The sequence below is a fragment of the Eurypyga helias genome, unplaced genomic scaffold (assembly GCF_000690775.1).
Source record: "Eurypyga helias isolate BGI_N326 unplaced genomic scaffold, ASM69077v1 scaffold14786, whole genome shotgun sequence".
In the NCBI taxonomy this organism is placed as follows: domain Eukaryota; kingdom Metazoa; phylum Chordata; class Aves; order Eurypygiformes; family Eurypygidae; genus Eurypyga; species Eurypyga helias.
In genome coordinates, this window is record NW_010256248.1 from 61646 (window position 1) to 71472 (window position 9827).

At 44.2% G+C, this 9827-nt stretch overlaps 1 protein-coding gene across 1 annotated transcript in view; it reads right to left on the minus strand.

Moving 5' to 3' along the window:
* Window positions 1-8265, minus strand: part of UMODL1 (uromodulin-like 1) — a 38521-nt gene extending 30256 nt beyond the window's left edge. The window contains exons 1-7 of the mRNA XM_010153619.1: window positions 8223-8265; window positions 7423-7584; window positions 6913-7019; window positions 4711-4903; window positions 3616-3756; window positions 2697-2816; window positions 512-766 (exon numbers count right to left, since the gene is read on the minus strand). Of these exons, the coding sequence (XP_010151921.1) occupies window positions 512-766; window positions 2697-2816; window positions 3616-3756; window positions 4711-4903; window positions 6913-7019; window positions 7423-7584; window positions 8223-8265 (1021 nt within the window). The remainder of the gene's footprint in view (window positions 1-511; window positions 767-2696; window positions 2817-3615; window positions 3757-4710; window positions 4904-6912; window positions 7020-7422; window positions 7585-8222) is intronic.
* Window positions 8266-9827: the final 1562 nt, after the last annotated feature.

Sequence of the window (9827 nt, forward strand, 5' to 3'; positions counted from 1 at the left end):
CTAGCATCACTAGCTAACTGAACAAAATTATGCAGCTATTCTGCAAGCTTTCTTACACAGCCCTTGTTATTCCCTTTAATCCCAGTCACTCACTAAAATATTCAGCTAAATCTGGCCTTCTTCTGGAGACTCTTGTTAGCTCAGGTAAGCCCTTGACAAACCAGTTGACTGTATTTCTCACTGGCCACAGGTGTCAACTAGGAAAAATGGTGTCTGATGGGAGATAGGTGGCAGCAGAATGCAATGCCAGGCATCAAAAAAAAAAAAAAAAACCAAACACCAAAAACCACCAAAACAATAAAAAAAATCAAAAGGCCAGAGCTCTGCTGCCTGATGGGCCGGGTTGCATAAATGCTGGGGAGTAAGAGAAGAGAGAAAAAGTGCCAAAGGAGGAGGGAAGTGGAGTTCAGGGAGGATCAAATGGATCATTGCTGAACTCTAAGTGTGTGGGAGAAGAGAGAGAGAGGGAGGGAGATAGTGAGAATTTCTTTTTTTTTAAGTGTCTATTTACCTGTTTTAACATTTTGATGGGAGATGCTGGTTTTTCCACAGGTTTCATAGCTGATCTCTACTGAATACATCACACCTGCTTCCAGTCCAGACACGTCCATTTTCATTTCCTCTGTCTTCAGGTTTTGTATAACCTCTTTGCCCTTGAACACTTGGACTTGGAAAGTATGGTTCAGAGTAGAAGTGACATGCCAGGACATTTCAAAACTGTTGCTGGTAACGCTGAAGATTCGGTGGTTTCTAACTGCAGAAGGATCTATTGCAGGGCCAGGAAGAGTCATCACAGAAAAAGCAACATTTTGCCTTTAAAGCACTGTGTTATGCTAAACCCATTATAGACAAGCACTTTGACAATCCAAAGGGGAAGCTCCTTTTACATTACATCATGACAGATTCTGCCCCTCTCATAATACTAGGTACCCTCATCCATGAACCATCCCATTAGTGATTAATTGGATGCTTACTCTATTTCCTTTTACTATACCTATTTGTGTTGAATTTCTAGTAACACTAATAACCAGCCAGCAAGCTACAGGTTCAAGCAACAGAAATAAGTTTGGAATAGTGAATCTGTGTACTCTATATACATTGACACTTTCTTTGCCTCTTGTCACTTTGATCATCAAAATGCCCCCCTTCAGGCAAAGGCTGCCTTGATTTACGCCTGGAAAAAACAGTTTTTACAGGCTGGGGTCAGAGTGGTTAGGAAGCATTTCACCTATTTATGCCACCCTGGTCCGGTGCAATCATTGTCATGTCAATGGGAAAAGACAAGACCCTTCAGAGATCATTCCTTTCCTGGGAAGAGGAGAAGGAAGTGACTGAATTGGGTAGGATGAACTGCCCTCCAGCAGAGCCCATCTGTCTCTGCTAACCAGAGAGAGTGCCCAAATGGCAAGCATGGACTAGACACCTCTCCTGTAAACAGCTGGGGTCAGCTGAGATGAACATCATCCCCCACGCGAACCATGAGATCATGGCATGCTGCTGCCCCAACTTCACTTCTTTCATGGTAATGGTTAGAATGAGAAAAAGGGCTGTTATCTTAAGTTATTTCAATAGGCCACAATTGTTTCCAGGCCTCTGAATCATATGGCTGCCAAACGCCCCCAAAGCCATACTGCCCCTGCTCTAGAGGGACTTCAGTTTAACTCCTCTAGCTTTAGCTTGGATCAGAAGTTGTGGATGCAGATCAAGAACATCCAGCCTGTCTCTCTGACCTCTGCAAAGAAATACTTAAAGCTATTTCCTCCCACAAGAGGAAAACGTCGTTAAAAGGACTGTGATAACTCTCACCTGAAAGGGTTGAAGACACCCATATAAAGACAAATTTCCTGGGGTTTGTTCCCATTATAGTCCCTCAGACAGCTATCATGTATAGCAGGGAGAATACTCACAAAGGTTGGCTCCAGTGTAGGGTAGCTGCACCAACCTCCCTTACTCATGTACCCCACCAACACCTTCACAAACTCGAAAGCACAAGGCCCGCATCCCAGTGGCTGTGGTCAGGAGGAGCTCCTGCGGTCAGTAGTAGATCCTCCCAAATCTTGGTCCAGGAGAAGCCTGGGACATGCAGTGAGCTGGGACCAGGGCGAGCGAGTGGTACTGGCCTTGCGCAGCCCTCACCGGCATGCTCTCGCGCTGGAGGATATCTAGCAGAAGCCCAGTGATGGGACCTCCACTTGAATGGTTCGCCAGGCACAAGTGGCTCAAGAAGCCAGCGTGGCCACCTCCACTTCCAGGAGACCAGTTCCCTTCAGTAGCTATGGCAATAGCACTGGGGCTTCTCCAGCGGTCACAGCACTACAGATCCCGATCCGAATGTCCTCTTGGGGGAGCCCCTCTCTTAAAAAAAAGCTTCATTCCAAGACTATTACCACCTTCTGTGCACACCCTCCTGTAACTCAGCCAGCCCCAGGGCAAAGGGACCAAAGAGTTGCTGAATTAATAGCAAGACAATACTCATTCAAATCCAAGGTTACTTACGGCATCCAGCTTCTGTAGAGTGGTTATTCATGGACAAGAAACTTGAATCACTTACAGACAGAGAGCTATTGCTACATTCCAAGACTATTACCACCTTCTGTGCACACCCTCCTGTAACTCAGCCAGCCCCAGGGCAAAGGGACCAAAGAGTTGCTGAATTAATAGCAAGACAATACTCATTCAAATCCAAGGTTACTTACGGCATCCAGCTTCTGTAGAGTGGTTATTCATGGACAAGAAACTTGAATCACTTACAGACAGAGAGCTATTGCTAGTGTTAATGAGATCCAACTCTGAACTTGGAGTAGATGCTGCCCTGCCTAGGGGAAAAATAGTATTATTAAAGAGTTAAAGCATTCCTAACAAAGCAAATCCAAAGGAATACCATTCATGTTTTCCACAGCTGAAAAGCAGCAACAGAAGTAATATAAATGAAAATAAATATATTATCATATCACAAAAGGATAAAGTAATACATTATCTTAAATTTTGAGATTAAAGGATTGTAAAATTGTTTTCTAACTAAAGCATTGAATCTGCAAGCACTTAGTTATCTCATTACCTTTAAGCCTATTAGCAAGCCCATTGATGTCTGTGGGCTGTAAGTACGTGCCTTTCTGTTTTGCTGAACTGATAGCACAAATTATTATTTCACCCATTGCCAAACTTCCCCTGCCTCCAGCAAAGGACCCTGCATAATCCAGGGAAGGATGTACAAAACCACTGAGTCCTGGCCGCAGTCACACAGTCAAAAGGGGAAGGAGAGTTCATATATGAATAGGGTCGCTGATCGTTTGTCCCTGGGAGGCTGGGGAGGTTTACTGACACAGAGTGACTTGCCCTGAGAAGCAGTCAGGGACTGAAGCTAGAGGGTTTAGCAGGTGAGTGAGGACAGCTGAGAGTGAGATAGGAGAAACTGCCAGGTGCTGTGAAATACATGCCCTGCATTTCAATCAGAAATAGTGAACAGGTGGGTTTCGTGGCATCTTCTCTCAACAAGAGGAGAACGGGCACTACATGCTCCAGAAAACTTTGCCCTGCAGGTGGCTCCTGCGACAGACCACTCAGTCCTGCAGAAGCATTCTCAGTATTTCCCAAGTTGAGACCTAAGTTTCTTACCTTCCTTTCCTGGGCTCAGCTGGTGAGGGTTGACATCTGCCTGTCCGTGCTGAGGGTCACAGCTGTAATAACCCTCCAGATTTACACAGGTGTTTTTCTCAGGACAAGTGTTGAATTCAGCATAGAAACATTCATTGACATCTAAGAAGAAGAACACACCTTGCAGAGATATTGAGAGCAGCATCAAGATTGATCTGTGATGTATATAGACCAGGCTCAGACCATGACAAATTCACTGTAAATCTGCAGTAGCTCTGCTGAAGCTCTTCTGGGCATATACAGGTGCAATGACATCAGAATGCTGCCCTTCCCCACAAGTAGCCCCTGCTCAGTTATAACCCTATCACTTTTTACACTAGTTCGTTGGAATCAGAGGACAGTCAGTGGTAGCTCTTGCTTGCAGTTCCAGGGTGTCACCCAAACCCAAGAGATGTCAGGGCAGGGAGAATGGGATCCACCTGGTTATTTCACTGAAAGTTGGACTCAGGATTCAAAAGTAAACACAAAATCAAAAGTGGTAACAACGGTGCTTATGGGTGCATTTCAGGAGTGAAAATGTTCAGATAACTACACAGTAATAAGTAGATTAAATTAATTTAAACCAAATATATTTAAGCACTTACCTAACATTTAAAAAGAAGGTAGTAATATGCTATAATAATAAAAGGACTATAAATACTTCTTGTTTCATGCAAGCTACTAGAAGTAATACACGTCTATAGAAAGAGACTATATCTGCTTCCAAAGAATACTTTAAACACCTTTTTAAGAGCCTGTTTAATACAATTAATGACTGTTCTACCGATTTTGAACACCTTCGCTTTTTCGTATGAAGATGGTATACTATTAGGAGAAGATAAATTATATTGAGGAAGCAGGAGTGTTCCCCTCCAAACTATTCACTCCAAAATAACTATTAACTAACTTATACCCCTCTCCATCCTATAATGAATAGGTTAGGGCCGTATCTGCAAAGTTCACAAGATTCACTATTTTTGAAAGCAAATTGATAGTCATACAGATGAAATCCCAAGTGAAGATGGATGACACCCCCTGAAAAAGCTACCCCCCCATAACAGGATTATAGTAATTAACCTTGCACTTCCGTGTCAATCACTTCATACACACGCTTCACAATGTCCTTTAAGGAAGAAGAAACCTCTGCTAGCGGAGCTGGCTGGTGCAGTCCAATGAGAACCTGGGAGGCCACTGTCCCAGAGTATACTTCTGCACGGTTACTCTGGATATGGTGCACGGAGGCATTCAAGGGATGTAACGCACCAGTAATCTGGAAAACAGGGGAACAAACACTTTGGTATCTCATTTCTTCATCAGCACAACTGTATGCCCATGAGGCATAACCTATGCAATGATTATCATCATCATCTGAGTGCAGAAAGCACCGGTTCGGGAACCATAGCAAAGTGGCAACATTTAAGTCTGTTATTTATGCAACATGAGCTATTCTTATTATCACATTTCACAACAGACTTACAAAACAGTAATGCCAAGCTAAGGGAGCTTCATGTTAGATCTCAAATTCTTAGTCAGGAGGACGCAACCCAGGAAGATAAGGAAAATGCCTCTTTGGCTTGTAATGCTTAAACATCAAAATCTCAATAGGCAAAGATGCTTATTTCAACTCAACTGCAATAAAGCTGTCTGACATGTCTAACTTCAAGCAACTAAAAAGACTGCTGACAAAGGGAATAGAAAGAAAAAGAAGAAAAGCAATAGACTGAGTAAGAAGGCTGGGGCTAACAGCCAGAGAGAGACCCCAGGACTGACCAAGTCGTCAGAACTGCAAGTCAGGGGTCAGAGAATGGACAAGGTGGTGGGCTGAGCATTAGCAGCCAGTGGAGCAGACAGGGCCTAGAAGACATTTCTCTGAGTAGTAGCTCATTGCAAAGCTTCAGTCTGTATTTTCTATTTTTTGAGTGATTGACTTAGCCATAGCTTGCTTTAGACCAAGATAGGAAAGTTTTGGTAGATCATTGCCCTCTATTCCTTAGTATATAGCAACAGGACCAGGGTTTCTCACTTTTTTAGGATATGAGAAGAGTGAATTCAGGTAGGAGGAAAAAGTAAATTCATGCAGCATCCCCATGTCACTGCTACCTTCTATTCTTCTTCCTGTCAGTGCTAGCAGATGATGGGAGAAGGGTTTTCTTTGCTACTAGACCACTCTCAACTGGAAACTGGGGAGCAATAGAAATAAAAATGGAGGGAAATAGGGAACTGCCCTTTTGGGTACCTTTTAAAGGCCACATCCAAGCCTGGTTTTCTCTGTGGTATAGTGATATGCGCTAGAAAAATGCTTTGGGTTTATTGCCTGGAGCAGCTTTGTCCTAGTTCATCAATCCATTTCCTAAATACCACTTAGAAGACAAAGCAAGCTCCCCTGTCTGAGCGCTGCTTTAGTTTGCAGCCTGGTTCTTCCTGCAGACACTCCTTTTTGGAAACGTGCGTCACACCTCTGCTAGGACTGTGGTTTTTTTGGTTGCCTTGGACCAGACTCTTTCCACCTGCCATGCTGGAGATAGGGAGAGGCATGCCGTGCTGCTGTTGCATGGCCATGCATGCATTGTTGCCAGCGCCACTGTTAATCCAGGCACAGAATCACTAAGGTTGGAAAAGACCTATAAGATCACCTAGTCCAACCATCAACCCAACTCTACCATACCAACTAGACCCTGTCCTCAAGCACCATGTCTACACGTTCTTTGAACACCTCCAGGGATGGCGGCTCCACCACTTCCCTGGGCAGCCTGTTCCAAAGCTTGGCCATGGCAGAGCTTCAGTCCTATGGCAAAAGCAACACCCTGCTGTCTCCTCCAGCACTGCTTCTGTGGCAAGAATGACAACAAAACGTCCTTGACCTAGCACACTCCCCTGCTATAATACAGAGTGAAACTTCTGGCACTTCTGAGTCCCCCTGCCATGTAGGTCCCAGTGACACAGGTCAGTTTTGTCTCTTGAAAGGTTTAACTCATCAAAAGTTAACTTATCAGAGAACATCCCACTTAGCAGTTCTTAAAATCCAGACCCTGTTAGTCACAGGCCCAAAACTAAACTGAGCCAGAGCTGGGGAAAGCAATTCTTAAGCAGGAAAGACTTATATTTCAGAATGTCATTAAATTGCCCTTGGAAGGGACCTGAAAAACTTACTGAAGAGGTTGGCAAGGTTATTCTAGAGGACTACGACATCCCTCCCGGGCTGGAGCAAGTGGCGATTATTGACTAACAGCAATGCAGATGCAACGAGCAACACAGGGGAGCATTCGTGTTTGTACGTACCATGGAGTGCAAAAGGCGTGAGTGATTCAGAAGGTGGGAATCCACTCTGATTAATTCATTAAAATCCATTTTCACAAGCACTGTCACGTTGTACCAGAATGTTCTTCCTGAAGAGTACAAAATAAAAGAGCCAAGTCATCTGAGGTCTGATGCTATAGAAAGCGACAGAGCTATAGGAAGGCTCTGAGAAACAGAAGCAAGCTTTAACTTGGCAGATATAAAGGGCCCACGCACAGCCACCATCTATGGCCTCATTCACCATATGCCACAGGCAGTGGTGCCAGCAAAGGAGAAAAGCCTGAGTAAGGTCCACCGGACCCGCAGCACCAGCGGCTCAGCACGCACGGGTGCAAGTACTGAAAATGAATATCCTGGAACTGATCCAAGGCAGATTCCCATATTTGATTTATGAAGAGCTTTGGTAACAGTTTTCCTGCTCACTTCCACCCTCAGAAGGAAAAATTAAGCACATTTCTATTAGAAGCATTCTTGAGTTTATCAGTAACATACCCTCTGGCATTGGATCCACACAGCCTGCTCCTTTGGATGAGTTGCAGCATTTTTTAAGCCCTGGACATTCAGTATCGAACGTGCAAGAATAATCAGATGTTTCCATATTCTCCATTGGACAAATACCAGGTCTTGAGGAAAATACGCTGGATCTGTTGAGTCCTAAGTAACGAAAAACATTTCTGAGAACAAAAATATAGAAAGTTGTTTCCATAAAACTGTGCTATTTAATGCACAGCAAACACCTCCTCCTCATTTTAGAAGTGCGTCTGTTCTGAGGTTTTCATGGGGAGAAAATAGCAGCATAAATTGCCATTATTCCCTTTCGAGAGTGTAGAAGTTGTCAGATTTTTCTCTCGTTCATGACATTTCTGTTACAGAAATTTTTAATTTATAATTTTCCATTAAGAATTATGGATGGATAGATGGATAGATGGATGGATTGATAGATAGATGGATAGATAGATAGATAGACAGACAGACAGAATTCCACCTGGATAGATAGTTCGTTCCTGAATGTGGAGGCACTGAAGCACTGCAAAACAGAAAATGTACCTAATGTCAGCTATGACTAATCCAAATAATATATAATGATCAAAGGAAACAGGTAATATCTAAGCTAGAAATCAGGGGTTTTCATTTAACCTTTTGTTGCAACAAAGTTAAACTTTAGTTACAGTAATTGAAGATGTTACGTGAGAGTGGAGAGAAAATGCTGTTCTGCGGTACAGTTCAGTGGGTCACAGAGAGGGGCAGGAGACCAGAACTGAGCCCGTGGTCTGCAACCTGGTAGCACGCACTCCCTGTCAGCCAGCCAGCCATGCCAGGAGGCCGGTAGCCCATGTCAGACAGCCCTGCAGAGAGGACAGCTAAGGCAGAAGGCTACTACATCCCAAGCCAAGGGCAGACAGTGGTCCTGGCTCAATGCCAGCAAATACTCTTCTCTGGAGGAAAAAAGAAGATATTTCTAAGCTCCTCAAACATTGCTTTCACCCACACTCTCAAACACAGCTCCAAATAATGCTCAGCTCTAGGCTTTCCAATTAACCTAAAAGATTTCTCTTTTTTTATTCATTTCATGCCTACAGTTTTTTGGTCCTGCAAGCTCCTGATCATCACTGGGCAATTAAAGTCATCCACTGGACATGCAGTCATATTTGCATAAAGAAACAGCCTATTAAGATCAGTGGTTTTAAGACTATGGTCTGGGTCTTTTGAGGGACCCGAAGTATGCTTCTCAAGGGTCTCTGAAAGGTAATTAAGAGAAGTAAGCATAGCTTAACAACGAGGGTCCACACCTCTGCTGAAAGGTCTGCCAAAACCCACAAGCTGGGGAACAGTGCAGAGTTGAGACCTCTCAGCGGCATGCAGGTTACTTGTAGGCATAATATTAAAGATTTGCATGCAGAATACATGGGACAGCACTTTCCCACACTTCTGTATCGTATTTGATACACTGTGGGTGTGCATGTTTTGTGTGCACAGTCAGTGAGCACAAGCTTTAACAGGACTCTGAGCATCTTTCAAGTAGAGATAGTGTTAGATCCACAGGAGCTCTGGGAAGCAAATAAGGAAACTCCACCCCCAGCCCCAATGATTGCACTACAGAGAGCAGGATTTGTCCTGCTACTTAATGCAGTCTAGTGTGGGTTGCTTCACGCCTGCAAATCAAGGGCCCCCACCCTCCTTTGTCTTCCCCAGGACCAGCTCTGCCTCTGAAGTTCATTTAGAGTCATAGGCCTGGGTGTGCAGTGGGAGGAGAAGAGAAAAAGCCAAAATCAACCCTGTGCAATATTGCTCATTACTTCTGGGACGAGCAAGCCCCAGTAGTCCTATTCTGCTTCCCAGTATGGACCAGGAATACATCAGCTTCTGGCTCTAGCACAATGGGCCATTCCCCCAAACAGATCCTATTGCTAGAAAGCCTCTTCCCAATTTCTAGTCTAAAGCCACAATAATGTGTGATACAACATCAGTTACCCTTAGATGAGTCCCACACACATTCCCAGTCTCCCACGATTGCTCTGTCTCAGTCTCCCACGCAGAGAGGCTAAACGGCCTCTCGCATTGGGAGCTTGCACAGACATGAGCACCAAGGGATTTCCTTGTGTTAGTAAGTCACCAGTGCTCCTCACTTTTCAAACCAGGTGGATCTTGGTAAGCTTGACACAAGCATCTAAATCCCTCAAGCTCTGAGATTCAGGTGCAATTCAAGCAGGTTTGAGGTTTAGAGCAGCTCTTTCCACCAGGGTCTTTTTTTAGCATGTTTAACTGCGGTATAAAAGATTTAATGAGTCACATGCGATCTCAGAAAACACCACTGTGTCCTGGCCGAGTGCCACACTAACCATTTATCTAAAAACAAAAGGTCATAATTTTCGCATCAGCGGAAGCAGAGAAGGATT